This window comes from Oncorhynchus nerka, linkage group LG9a, assembly GCF_034236695.1.
Source record: "Oncorhynchus nerka isolate Pitt River linkage group LG9a, Oner_Uvic_2.0, whole genome shotgun sequence".
In the NCBI taxonomy this organism is placed as follows: domain Eukaryota; kingdom Metazoa; phylum Chordata; class Actinopteri; order Salmoniformes; family Salmonidae; genus Oncorhynchus; species Oncorhynchus nerka.
In genome coordinates this window covers 64,009,888-64,025,163 of record NC_088404.1, presented here as the reverse complement: position 1 = coordinate 64,025,163, position 15,276 = coordinate 64,009,888, and the positions used below count along the sequence as shown (strand labels likewise).

At 41.1% G+C, this 15,276-nt stretch overlaps 1 protein-coding gene across 1 annotated transcript in view; it reads left to right on the top strand.

The window, feature by feature from the left end:
• Positions 1-381: 381 nt before the first annotated feature.
• LOC115134669 (forkhead box protein P2-like) overlaps positions 382-15,276 on the top strand; it is a 58,174-nt gene continuing 43,279 nt past the window's right edge. The window contains exons 1-2 of the mRNA XM_065022164.1: positions 382-493; positions 12,152-12,171. Coding sequence (XP_064878236.1) covers positions 382-493; positions 12,152-12,171 — 132 coding nt within the window. The remainder of the gene's footprint in view (positions 494-12,151; positions 12,172-15,276) is intronic.

Sequence of the window (15,276 nt, the reverse complement as noted above, 5' to 3'; positions counted from 1 at the left end):
CGGGAAGGGACCCGTGTGCATGTGTTCAAGGAGATTCTGTTTTTCTGTTGCTAACCGATGTGCTATGGTGTGCACTAATAAATATGACCCAGGTCAATGGAGTACCTGGTTGCTATGTGACAAATTCTATATGAAATGTTGGTGTAATATCCATCAAATCAGTGGAGCTTTAACATCCCCAGTGAGCTGGCTTGTTTTCATGATTACAGTCAAGCAAGAAAGATTTTCCAAGGTCATAGACTATCTCAATGAATCAGCGGATTACTATTATTAAGATGACAAGGCAGTTGGAGGCCTGCTTTCACATTATTTTGTGTTTCCCAATGACCTATAGATGTAGACATTATTTATCCCATCATTTGTTGTTTATGTACTACCTAGATGGCCAGAGATTTAATGCAGAGTGAGAAGGCACTAATTGACCCAACTGTCCCAATGCATGTTAACATCGGTGGAGGCAGAATAGAGGTGACCAAAGAGATCCTGGACAAAGGTGAGATTGTCTATCATTTCAAACAAATCTGACAATGTGAAGATGAAGATTGTAGCCTAATCTACATCATACACTGCCCCTTGTGTCATCACCATGTGATAGGATATAAGGTGCTACAGCCCAGCAGCCAAACCCACTGCTGGTTAATCTCATTTACTGTTGCCACATTGTCCTAGTCCCACTTTTCTAGACCATTAAGAGGTTGAGAGCACTTTTGCCTTACCTGCCATATTGTTATATTTTTAGCCCACGAGGAGGTCAAAGTAGCAGGCCAACCACATTATGAATTCTAACATGTTGACCACACTGCCCGCATCGAGTGCGCATAGCAAAATAAATGTAAATTATTCAATCATTGCACCCACACTGCTCTTGCGCATCTGTGTAGCCAGGCACTAAATAGAACTTGGTTATAATTGTGATGCATGACGCGTTGCAAGTCCCGGCTCCCCCCTCTCGTGGCTGATTGAAAGATGAACTGAGGTCCACACTCCAGTCCAGTTGATGGTGTTAATGCACCTTAAAGTTGGTTGCCAACCCCCATATAAAGTCCAAAGATTACTAGAAACTAACTAGGTTTACAGGGTTAATTTAGATTTTTTAACCTGGATGTCTTGATAGCATCTGGTGTGGATGGACAAAATCAACAATCGTAGCAGTGGGGATGTCTGTTTTGATTGTCTTGTCCCATCCCTTGTATATATCGTTTTTCTTCGTATATATTTGTATTCATTTTTTAAATCTAATTTTCCATCTATGGACTGAACATACTCTCCTGCAACCCGCCTCCCCCATTGTGGTATGGATCTGCTATTTTTACACTTTTGAACCGGAACCCCCTTCAGTAGCTAGCCAGCTAACTAGCTACTAGCTAATAGTCAGTTAGCCCCTGCTAGCGGTCATCACCGTTAGCGCGGACTGCCAGCCTCAGCCCGGGCAACTGCACAGCGCGATATCTACCCAGAGCATATCGGACTGATTTTCTCTACCACTTATTCTGACCGCAAGCTCTGAACCTTTACTCTGGATCATCCCAGCTAGCTAGCTGCTATCCGGGCAGCTTCTCCTGTCCAACGTCTCTGTTAGCCTCGAACTAGGCAAATCTCCTGGCTAGCCGAAGAGATTCCATCAAGCAATCTCTTGGCCTCAATTACAGTGCCTTGCGAAAGTATTCGGCCCCCTTGAACTTTGCGACCTTTTGCCACATTTCAGGCTTCAAACATAAAGATATAAAACTGTATTTTTTTGTGAAGAATCAACAACAAGTGGGACACAATCATGAAGTGGAACGACATTTATTGGATATTTCAAACTTTTTTAACAAATCAAAAACTGAAAAATTGGGCGTGCAAAATGTGCAGCCGTCTTCATCGACCTGGCCAAGGCTTTCGACTCTGACAATCACTGCATTCTTATCGGCAGACTCAATAGCCTTGGCTTCTCAAATGACTGCCTCAGCTGGTTCACCAACTACTTCTCAGATAGAGTTCAGTGTGTCAAATCAAGGACCTCTTGTCCGGGCCTATGGCAGTCTCTATGGGGGTGCCACAGAGTTCAATTCTCTGGCTGACTCTTTTCTCTGTATAAATGGATGATGTCGCTCTTGCTGCTGGTGATTCTCTGATCCACCTCTACGCAGACAACACCATTCTGTATACATCTGGCCCTTCTTTGGACACTGTGCTAACAAACCTCCAAACGAGCTTCAACGTCATACAACACACCTTCCGTGGCCGCCTTCCATGGCTTTTGAATGCTGGTAAAATTAAGTGCATGCTCTTCAACCGATTGCTGCCGACATCCTCCCGCCCGACTAGCATCACTATTCTGGACTGTTCTGAGCTAGAATATGTGGATTACTACAAATACCTGGTTAGACTGTAAACTCTCCTTCCAGACTCACATTAAGCATCTCCAATCCAAAATTAAATCTAGAATCGGCTTCCTATTTAGCAAAAAGGCCTCCTTCACTCATGTCGCCAAACATACCCTCGTAAAACTGACTATCCTACCGATCCTTGACTTCGGCAATGTCTTTCACAAAATAGCCCCCAACACTCTACTCAGCAAACTGGATGTAGTCTATCTCAGTGCCATCCTTTTTTATCACCAATGCCTCATATACTACCCACCGCTGTGACCTGTATGCTCTCACTACATATCCATCGCCAAACCCACTAGCTCCAAGTCATCTATAAGTCTTTGCTAGGTCAAGACCCACCTTATCTCAGCTCACTGGTCACCATAGCAACACCCACCCGTAGCACACGCTCCAGCAATTATATTGCACTGGTCATCCCCAAAGTCAGCACTTCCCTAGGCTGCCTTTCCTTCCAGTTCTCTGCTGCCAATGACTGGAACGAATTGCAAAAATCTCTGAAGCCGGAGTCTTATATCTCCCTCTCTAACTTTATGCATCAGCTGTCTGAGCAGCTTATCGATCACTGTACCTGTACACAGCCAATCTGCAAACAGCCCGACTACCTCATCCCCATAGTATTACTTACCCTCTTGTTCTTTTGCACCTGAGTACTTGCACATCATCATCTGCACATCTATCACTCCAGTAATAATGCTAGATTGTAATTATTTTAGCCTCTAGGGCCTATTTATTGCCTACCTCCCTACTCTTCTACATTTGCACACATTGTACATAGATTTGTATTTTTTTCTATTCTTTTGTGTTATTGACTGTATGTTTGTTTATGTGTAACTCTGTATTGTTGTTTTTGTCACCCTGCTTTGCTTTATCTTGGCCAGGTCGCAGTTGTAAATGAGAATTGGTTCTCAACTGGCCTACCTGGTTAAATAAATGTAGTAAAATAAATAAATAAAAATGTTATTTGCTGACCACACCGCTCGTGTTAGTTGTGCAAGCTTTGAAAAATAAATGTAAACATATATGTTAGTCAATCATTTAATCCATCGAGTGTGTGCATAGCCAGTAGCTAAAAAAGAAGTTGGTTCTATTTTTTATGCTTGACACGCCGCTGCAAGTCTGCCTCTCCCATCTCCTCAGTGGTTTTTAGAAGCATATACCCACGTGGGTGGTTGAAAGATGAACTGAGGTCCAAACTCCAGCCCATATAAAGTCCAAAGAAGAAAAAGAAGACTGAAGGAGGAGAGATTACTAGAAACTAACTAGGTTACCCTTTTATCTGTGGATGAATTGTTGGAGTAGAGGACCTTCTGCATTTATTTATATACCAGGACAAATTAGCTAGCAACAGCAAGCTAGCTCGCTAAATAGGCATAAGTGTTTAACCTCTTACCTCTACCTGGGACGCTTGCGTCCCAACTAGAGCTCTGGAAATGCAAATGCACTACGCTAAATGCTAATAGTATTAGTTAAAACTCAAAAGTTCATTAAAATACACATGCAGGGTATCAAATTAAAGCTACACTCGTTGTGAATCCAGGCAACAAGTCAGATTTTTAAAATGCTTTTCGGCGACAGCATGAGAAGCTATTATCTGATAGCATGCACCAATACACTACAACAGAAAAGCACAGCAGTAAACAAAATAATTAGCATTTCGGCGTTACACAAACCGCACAATAAAATAGAAAACAGTCATTACCTTTCACCATCTTCTTTGTTGGCACTCCTAGATGTCCCATAAACACTATTGGGTCTTTATTTCGATTAAATCGGGCCATATAAAGCCAAGATATCGTTATATGTAGACTGTGTGATAAACGAAAAAAACAGCGATTTCACAACGTAATGTCATTTTTTAAAATTCAAAAAGTAGACGATAAACTTTCACAAAACACTTCGAAATACGTTTGTAATGCTACTTTAGGTATTAGTAAACGTTAATAAGTGATAAAAATCATCCGTAGGCGATGTATATATCATTAGCTGTCGTCTTGGAAAAAATTTCAGGAGAGAGCTCTTCCGGAATGATCTGGGCGGAGACCGGAGGTAAGCGGTGCCCCTCTTTCGGTTCAACCAAGAATCAAAGATGATTAAATTCACAAGATACTCGACAACATGGGGATGCTGTGGGAGTTGAATGCTCGGTCTTATCTAATTCGGCTCACTGTTAACAATTGCTGGAAGTGGCGCAAGGATATTTATTTCCATTTTCTGTGATCAGGTTTTCCTGCGCTTTCCGATGTAACGCACGTTATGTAATAGCCACAGTCGTGATTTAACCAGTTTTAAAAACGTCCGAGGGTTTCCTATACACACATTCTAACCATATGAACGTACTATATTCCTGGCATGAGTAGCAGGGCGCTGAAATGTTGTGCGATTTTTAACAAAATGTTCAAAAAAGTAGAGGGTAGGAGCAACAGGTTAAAGTGTTCCGCCCTGTCCACAAATTAATATAGTTGGTTTAGAATTCCTTTTGATATTTCAACCTGCGTGTTCTGATCGTGTCTGGTGTGGATGCACAAAATCAACATTCGTGCAATGGCCTAGTCAGCATGTTAGAAAATCAAAGAATGACTCTCAAGTCAGGAAAAAGAGTTGTTCAAAAATAACTAATTGTTCGCAAACTGCACATTACCAATTCCCATCATTATCACAGAGGCAGGGCGGTCTTTCAGCCACCTGAAGTTGATTAGGAGAGCAGAGAGCATCATGTTGACTAACATTTTTTTTTTTTTTTTATTATTACAGAATTATGCCAGGGGTGGGTATAATTTGTGGAACGTTCCAACAGGAATCTGTTCCAAAAACTTAGTAAATAACAAGGTTGACATCAAACAACGCATACAAAGTTGGTTTAGTTATTTCCTGTGTGTCGGTATTCACCGGTGAACTCTATTGTACCTCAATTAGGCTATCGCTAGGGTAAAATGTAGCTAATGAATGCCAGCTCCAATATTTTATTTGCTAGGTGGCTTGTACACAATTGTTACCAATGATACTGTATACACCAGCCAATACAGCCAGCTGGGTTCTCAGTACATCGCGCAGACAGGAATAAGAAAGGTCCGTATGACAGATGTATGTTTCATGATAAACTATTCATGGTGTGATTGTGATAACGTACAGAAACTCAAGCCCTTTTTCACCCGATCTAGCAAACCTCACAATCAAATGCCGCCCGTATTACCTACAAAGATAATTAGCTTCGGTTACCCTACCCTCCCTTTTGCAAATCAGATAATGACTCAATTTTGCTCATCCCTTCCTATAGGCAGAAACTCAAAAAGGATGTACCCGTGCTAAGGTCTATTCAGTGCTGGTCTGACCAATCGGAATCCATACTTCAAGATTGATTTCATCACGAAGACTGGGATATGTTCTGGGTAGCCTCTGACAATAACATTGACGTATACACTGACAAGGTGACTAAGTTCAGCAAACAGTGTAAGGGGATGTTGTTCCCACTGTGATTATTAAAACATACCCAAATCAGAAACCGTGGATACCACCGCATTCAACCATGGCAAGATGACTGGGAATATGGTTGAATATAAAGTGTAGTTATTCCCTCTGAAAATAAGGCAATCAAACAGGCAAATCTTAAGTACCGAGATGAAGTGGAGTCAACGGCAAAGACGCGAGCCATTATATGGCAGAGTCTACAGACAATCACGGATTACAAAGGGAAAACCAGGACACCGACGTCTTGCTCCCGGACAAGCTAAACATCTTCACCCGCTTTGAGGATAGCACAGTGCCACCGACACCTCCCAAGGACTGTGGGCTCTCGCTCTCCGCGTCCGACATTTAAACGTGTTAACCCTGACGAGGCTGCCGGCCTAGATGGCATCCCTAGCCGCGTCCTCAGAGCATGCGCAGACCAGCTGGCTGGAGTTTTTATGGACATATTCAATCTCTCCCTATCTGCTGTCACCACTTGCTTCAAGATGTCCACCATTGTTCCTGTACCCAAGAAAGCAAAGGTAACTGAACTAAATGACTATCGCCCCGTAGCACTCACTTCTGTCATCATAAAGTGCTTTGAGAGGCTAGTTAAAACCTGTTATGGCAAGGCGATCCCCTAGGGGAACCCCCCCATTCAGCTGAAAAGGTGGCGCAGGGAATTCAAAAATATTCTTTAGAAATATTTAACTTTCACACATTAACAAGTCCAATACAGCAAATGAAATATAAACATCTTGTGCATCTACCCATCATGTCCGATTTTTAAAATGTTTTACAGCGAAAAGACAACTTATATTTCTGTTAGACCACCACCAAATCAACAAAAAACACAGCCATTTTTCCCAGCCAAAGATTGTGACACTAACATAGGATTAGAGATAAAAATGAATCACTAACCTTTTGAAAATCTTTATCAGATGACACTCATATGACATGTTACACAATACATTTATGTTTTGTTCGATAATATGCATATTTATATCCACAAATCTCAGTTTACATTGACGCCATGTTCAGAAATGCCTCCAAAATATCCGGAGGAATTATAGAAAGCTTACACCAGATAACAGAAATACTCATCATAAACTTTGACTAAAGATATATGTTCTACATATAATTAAAGATACACTGGTTCTTAATGCAACCGCTGTGTCAGATTTTTTTTAAACGTTATGAAAAAAGCCTACCTTGCAATAATCTGAAACAGCGCTCCGCAATGTTGGAGTCAACAGAAATACGAAATTACATCATAAATATTCCCTTACCTTTTGATGATCTTTCATCAGAATGTAGTGCAAGGAGTCCTAGTTCCACAATAAATCATTGTTTTGTTCCATAATGTCCAATACTAGTGTCCAATTAGCTGCATTTGCTAGCACTTTCAGCTCACGTGCCCAAAAAATGACGCTGGTCCAGGAGAACTCGGACGAAAACTTCAAAAATATATATTCCAGGTCGAATAAACTGGTCAAACTAAGTAGAGAATCAATCTTCAGGATGTTATTTTCATATATATCCAATTACGTTCCAACCGGATCATACATCTTCATCTGCAGTCAAATGGAATTGACGGTGACACCCACAGACAAATGCGCCACAGGGAAATGGCATTCTGCTAAGACAGTGACTATTTCCCCTCCCATTCGGTCAAAGTTCACACCAGAGGCTCCATTCCACGTTCTACTGAATGACATCTAGTGGAAGGCGTCGGAAGTGCTACCAGATTCATATATTAGGGAAGGGGCGATGACGTCAAATTTGACCCACATTCAGAATTTCACTTCTTGTTTGGAAGATTGCCTGCCCTATGAGTTATGTTATACTCACAGACATAATTCAAACAGTTTTAGAAACTTCAGAGTGTTTTCTATCCAATAGTAATAATAATAATATGCATATATTAGCAATCTAGGACAGAGTAGGATGCAGTTAACTATGGGCACGCAATTCATCCAAAGTGAAAATACTGCCCCCTATCCCCAACAAGTTTTAAAGATCATATCACCTCTACCCTACCTGACACCCTAGACCCACTTCAATTTGCATACCACCCCAATAGATCGACAGACGATTCAATCGCCATTGCACTGCACACTGCCCTATCCCACCTGGACTAGGGGCCCTGGGTCTGAACCCCGCCCTGTGCAACCGGGTCCTGGAATTCCTGACGGGCCACCCACAGATGTTGAAGGTAGGAAACAACACCTCCACCTCGCTGATCCTCAACATAGGGTGCCCTACAAGGGTGCTGCTCAGCCCCTCCTGTACTCCCTGTTCACACATTACTGTGTGGCCACGCATGCCTCTAACTCAATCATCAAGTTTGCAGACAACACAACAGTTATAGGCCTGATTACCAACAATGACGAGACAGGGGGTGAGGGCCCTGGCGGAGTGGTGCCAGGAAAATAGCCTCTCCCTCAACATCAACAAAACAAAGGAGCTGATCGTGGATTTCAGGAAAGAGCAGAGAGAGCACAGCCCTATTCACATCGACGGGACCGCAGTGGAGAAGGTGAAAAGCTTCATGTTACTCTGTGAAATAGTCCACCCATACAGACAATGTGATGAAGAAGTTGCAACAGGAGGCAGAATAAATTTGACTTGGACCCTAAGACCCTCACAAACTTTTACAGATGCACAATTGAGATCAATTGTATCATCTCCTGGTATGGCAACTGCACTGCCCACAATCACAGGGTTCTCCAAAAGGTGGTGCGGTCTGCCCAACGCATCACTGGGGGCACACTGCCTGCCCTCTAGGAGACCTTCAGCACTCGATGTCACAGGAAGGCCAAAAAGATCATCAAGGACATCAGCCACCCGAGCCACGGCCTGTTCACCCCGCTACCATCCAGAAGGCGAGGTCAGAAAAACAGCTTCTATCTCAAGGCCATCAGACTGTTAAATAGTCATCACTAGCCGTTTACCACCCAGTTACTCAACCTTGCACCTTAGAGGCTGTTGCTCTATATACATAGACATTGAATCACTGGTCACTTTAATAATGGATCACAAGTCACTTTAATAATGTTTACATACTTTTTTTGTATTTTCATATGTATATACTGTATTCTATTCATGTTCATCTGTACAAACAGTAGTACATAAGTATACCAATCTACTAATAATATGCATGTCTTATATTCTTGGCATGAGTAGCAGGAAGTTGAAATTGGGCACGCTATTTATCCAAAAGTGAAAATGCTGCCCCCTATCCTAAAGAGGTTAAAAACTTCTAGTGACTCCCCATCCTGCATGCGGGAGCGTAATCAGACTGACACTAATTAGCATAAGCAACGGACATAAATATTCCTAGAAAATATTCCTATTCATGAAAATCACAAATGAAATATATTGAGACACAGCTTAGCCTTTTGTTAATCACCCTGTCATCTCAGATTTTCAAAATATGCTTTACAGCCAAAGCTAGACAAGCATTTGTGTAAGTTTATCGATAGCACATTGAATATAGTTGCAGAGAGTCCATGTAATCCTAGATTCAGATCATTCCGGCGAGAAAAAACAACACCCAGATAGACCAGTCGTGTGAGAAACTCGTCATCATGCAAGCGGTCAGACAAGTGAAAATGATGGTCAGTAAAAACATACAATGATGAAAAGACATGTGTGCTGTCCTTGTTAATGCAGACAGAGAAGAGCTCCAACTTCTTAATCATTAATCAAATTATGGACCATAATTTTCACTTGTCTGACCGCTTGCATGATGACGAGTTTCTCACACGACTGGTCTATCTGGGTGTTGTTTTTTCTCGCCGGAATGATCTGAATCTAGGATCGGGGAAAATGTAGGCTATGATTAAGAAGTTGGAGCTCTTCTCTGTCTGCATTAACAAGGACAGCACACAGGTCTTTTCATCATTGTATGTTTTTAGTGTGCAAATGAACTCAAGCTTACGGACAATGTCAAATGTGATATAGCAAAGCCCCTGAGTGAGTTGGGTGCGGAATTACAGAGCTTCTTTCCCGAAACAGATGACACAAACAACTGGATTCATTATCCCTTTCATGCCCTGCCTCCAGTCCACTTACTGATATCTGAACAAGAGAGCCTCATCGAAATTGCAACAAGCAGTTCTGTGAAAATTTTATTTAATCAGAAGCCACTGCCATATTTCTGAATTGGGCTGCGCTCAGAGTATCCTACCCTTGGCAAATTGTGCTGTTAAGACACTGATGCCCTTTGCAACCACGTACCTATGTGTACCTATGTGAGATTGGATTCTCGGCACTCACTAGAATGAAAACTAAATACAGACACAGACTGTGTGTGGAAACTTAATAAAGATTGAGACTCTTTCCTAAACTACCCAACATTGCAGAGTTATGTGGATCCTTTCAAGCACACCCTTCTCATTATTATTCACAATTTGTGACCTGGTCCTAAAAGAGCTCATTGTCACTTCCCACGTGCCAGGTTGTGACAAAAAAAAACACTCATACTTATGTTTTCGTCGTCACCGTCCTACTAGCCACTACCGATCCCTTTTTCGTTTGTCTATTGGTTGTGTCTTATTAGTTTCACCTGTATGTATTTTAGTTTAATTTTAATGTCCTTATATGTAAGTAGGTTGTCCCGCCCATATTTTGTGCGGGATGGTTTTTGTATTCATGTCATTTGGAGTAGTGCTTGTGTTTTATTCTCCGGTCTATTTTTGATCCTGTGTTGGATTATTCACCCTGTGTGTTGGGTTGACCGTGTTTTCTGTGCACAGGAGAATAAACGGTCAAATATCTGAAACCTGCTCTCTGCGCCTGATTCCACCCACCTTGATAAAACGTAACATGTACAGTGTGTGTGGCAGGAGTACAATGATGGCAAAAAACAACATTTGAGAGTGCGCTGACCCTGGTGCTAGAGGGGATATGCAGCTGGAGGTTGAATGTTTGAAGGGGTACGGGACTATTAACGTTTGGGAACCACTGATATAGACGTTATCGCCATAGTCAATAACCGGAATAAATGGTGACTGAATTCTTTTGTTTTTGCTGTTCTCGAAATAGCATTTTAGAGTTTTTAAATTGTGTAAATGAGCTTCAACTTTCTTAATTAACATTCTTTAACCGAACCCCACTAAAACTCAGACCCTGGTTACAGCCCTGAGGGCACCATCCAAAGTACATATGCATAAATCATCAGATACATTTTTACATTATTTGGAAAACGTATACTTGGTTTTACCTAAATTATTAAATATATTATAAAATTTTGAATAGGCGACACGCCAATGCATTTAAATGCTGCTTTTGTTTACCACTTGTCCCTGTGCCACAGTGCAATCACATGTATTTTCATTTGTTTTTAATTAGCAGTGCATAATACCATTGTCCTCAGATGGAGCCTGAGCTAAGTGTTGCACAAACACTACTGCAAATAGCTCTTTGACAAATGCTATGACAGACTTTTTTTTGGTTCTTCACACTGCTATCAATCAATGGAATTTCATTTTCTTTTTGAAGCATGATACCACTAAGATATTTAAAAGATACAGTGCCAAGGAAAAGTCTGCACAGTTGTCACATTTTGCTGCTTTAAAATGAAATCTTGATGATTTTCTTCCTTCATAACTCCACAACCTTCTCCACATTTTCAAAGTGAAATTAAAGTATATAACATTTTCTAAATTAATAAAAAATAAAAAACAGATGTCTTGATTGCATTTGTCTTCACACCTCAGAGTTAATACTTGGTGGAAGCACCTTTGTCAGCAATTACAGGTGTAAATAATTTTGAATAAGATTCTACCAACTCTGCACAACTCTTAGGGCAACATATATCCATTGATATTGTCAAAACTGCTCAAGCTCAGTACATTTATTTGGAAATCATAGATGGACAGCAATATTCAGACCGTGTCTGATTTTCAAGCATATTTAAGATCAGGACTGAGACTGGACCCACCTGGAACACTCAACACCTCTTGGAAAGCCATTCTGGTGTGTCTTTGTCATTAAAATGTGTGCAATTGTCACGCTGAGAAATTGTATCCTATTCCAAGTGTCACGCCTGCTCCCGCTCTTCCCCCCTGGTGCTCGAGGGCACCAGGCTCCCCAGCATTACGCACTCCTGCACCATCATTATGCACACCTGCCTTCGCCGGCACACGCATCAGCAATTATTGGACTCACCTGGACTCAATTAGCTCTATCATTACCTCCCCTATATCTGTCTGTTCCCCCGCTCTGTTCCCCGCTTCAGCATTGATTGTCATATGTCCTTGTAGACACATGTTCTGATGCTGTTCCAATTAAATGTTTGACTCTCCATACCTGCTTCTCTACTCCAGCGTCGGTCCTTACACCCAAGGTTAGGTATTCAGAGGACTGAGACAGGTTTAACTTTTTACCTTGGCTTTGCTCCTTTCATATTTCTTTTGATCCTGACAAACGCCCCAGCCCCTGGTGACAAGCATACCGAAACATGATCCTGCTACCACAATTCTTGAAATTACCCATCACTTCAAACCACAACTGCCATTCCCTCCATCTCTCCATCCACTGCAACTCCTCCCCCTCCAACTCCTCCTCCTCAGATAAACACTCAACTCGTTCTTTCCTATTATCTTCTCTCATTCTCTCAATGACTGCAGGTCTTGGGAAGCTCAACACTTATGCTTGAACTTCTCAGTCTAGATGGTAAGTTTTTTCTATTTAGTCATCCAAATAACTCACAATTATTCTAAGCTTTGTGATGATAGTTTTATCATGAGTATAGATCTGAAATGTACATTTGAGTTAAATTATTCAAAATATGCAGATAATGTATATATTTTTGTCGTGGGTGGGATTGGGATTCCTGATTCCTGTGCTGTCTTTTCCTGTAAAAAAAATGTCCTGTCCTGAACCAGCAACAGTTCTATTACCATGGAACTTTCCTGTCCCTTCTGATAAAAATCACTCCCGTCCCATGCTAATTTCTATGCACAGAAATATGTAGACTATTGTTTGTGTTTAGGAAGTATTGAACATAATTTCAGTAATGCAATATAGTTGTCTTACCCATCTTAGTAAAATGCACTGACTGTAGTCACAGAGCACGTTATACTCCCTGTTCCGGGCTAATTTCTATGTGCAGAAATATGTAGGCTATTATGTATTTTTAGGAAGTATTGAAAATCATTTCATTAATGCATTAATGGTTGTCTTACCTATCTTAGTTAAATGCAATGACTGTAGTCAGGCTGGATGAGTATCTTTTAAATTACCAAAATGTAGATGATTAAGGCTTTTGGTGATGAGGACAGAGACCCCAGTATTATGGTCTGCTCATCATATAAAACCATAGCCTACAGCTGAGCACTGCACATATATGAACATTTAGGCTACAACATTTACAACAAGAACATTAACATTTAAGTAACAGCAGTACTGTATCAGTCAATCTATTTTTTATTTATCTCTTTACTTCAGATGGCACAGGTTTAAGTAAAAAGCAAACAATTCAGCTTGACCGGTAAAGTTGTTGGGAGTAGAGCAGCTAAGCGCTTCAGGTCGCTTGTCCCGCTCTCCGGTTGGTAGCCTAGCCAATTTGATTAAACCACAGCCATGTACTCGGTTCCTTCATTGTCAAAGACAACTATCAAATGCAGCTAAAACATCGCTCTTTCCTTGGCTCTAATGTTTATGTTAGTGATAGGTCCTTGGCTGCAACTAGATGATGATGCATTACCTCTCTTGACTGCTTCATTATTCACAGACATAGCCTACATTGGCATTGGCATCTGAGGTAAAGTAGTGACTGGCTCCAACTGCAAGGTAGGAGCGAGAGTGAGTCGAAGGGGGATCATTTATTTTGTATTGATTTGTTTTGTTTTTTTAAATGCCCCCTGTCGATCCTGTCCCATCAAGCTTGACTAGAACTTTAGTCCCATTCCTGCCAGAATCCCACAGGGCCACAGTAGCCACGTTCACGCATCAACCTCTAATTGGGAGACCAGCAACAGGTAACCCTCACTAACTCTTGTTTCAACCCACGTCCTTGCTAGAGGCATACTGTAGGCCAAATGGTTCAGTTCTAGACAATCTTGTGCCTATACCAATTCATAACGGGTTACCTTGTATTAGACTCCATCTGACCTGAAATCCCGCAGCTGCGGTTTTGGATTTGTTCATGTAAATGCCAGAAGTTTGATTTCAAATAAGGATTTTATTGAAATTCTGGCTTCTCTATCCAATGTGGATATTCTGGTAATTTCTGAATCTTGGTTGAATATTCTGTGCTGGACTCTGACGTGTCTCTGTCTGGTTATAATGTTTACAGGTCAGACAGAATTGGCAGAAGTGGGGGCGTTGCCATGTTTACAAAGGACAATTGAAGTGTTTCTGTATCTCTTGCTACCTCAATCCCTAAGAAGTTTGATTGTCTCATTGTTAATGTGAGCCTTGGTCATGATAACCAGCTGACACTAATAGAAGAGTATCACCCTCCATCTGCTCCCTCATGTGCTCTTAGCAATTTTTTCTGAATTGCTATCTAAGCATGGTTAATCTGAACTACTAATTATGGGGGATTTTAATATTGATTGGAGGACGCCAGTGCCAGAGACGGTGAAGGATATTTGTTCTGAGCAAAACCTACCTCAGTTGATAACCGAGCCTCCATGCCTGAATCCTAATCTACCCTGATTGATCTTATTTTGACGAATACAACTAGATAAATATGTTGCTAGTGGAGTTTTCACACTGGATTGTTGTGACCATTGCCCAGTTGTCTGTGTCAGAGATGTGAGAATGCATAAATCTATGTTTAAGAAGAACTTAAAAAAAAATTGTGAACAAGCTTTTTTACATCTTTATTTTAATTACATTGATTTACCTTTAAGCTTTTTTGCAAATGTCTTCAATACTATTGTAGATAATCATGCCTCCTTCAAAACTCTGAGAGTTTAAGGTACTGTAGATCGAAAGCCTGGTTCACTTCTGACTTATCCGTACTCATTCATAAGAGCAATGTTGCCTGGGACAAGGACAGAAACACAGGCTTAGGTCCGGAATGGCAATCTTTTTTTTAGGCATTAGAGGAATCAATGTGTAAAACTAATCAGAAAGGCAAAATCTGATTAATATGTAACCACTCTTTCTAATTGTAAGGGGAATCTGTCTAAATTCTGGAAAACTGTACAATCTCTGAAGGATTGCACTTCCTCCTCTCTGCCTCAACACATTAATTCAGACTCATCATTGATGCATTTTAGCTTCATTTAATTTAAATGGGCCATCGTTTGGAAATATCGTCTAACTCTACTTTCTCTAAGGGTGGCTTAAACGCTGTTTCTGGAATTTTCCAGATTGACTCGGAATATGGTCGTTAAGTTTTTGCATTTTGGCAATTCACAGAAACAATCCTTGATGTCCTTGATGCCTTACTTGAGAGAGGCTGGTAAATGTCTGTGCATACAATGATGCAATTTTC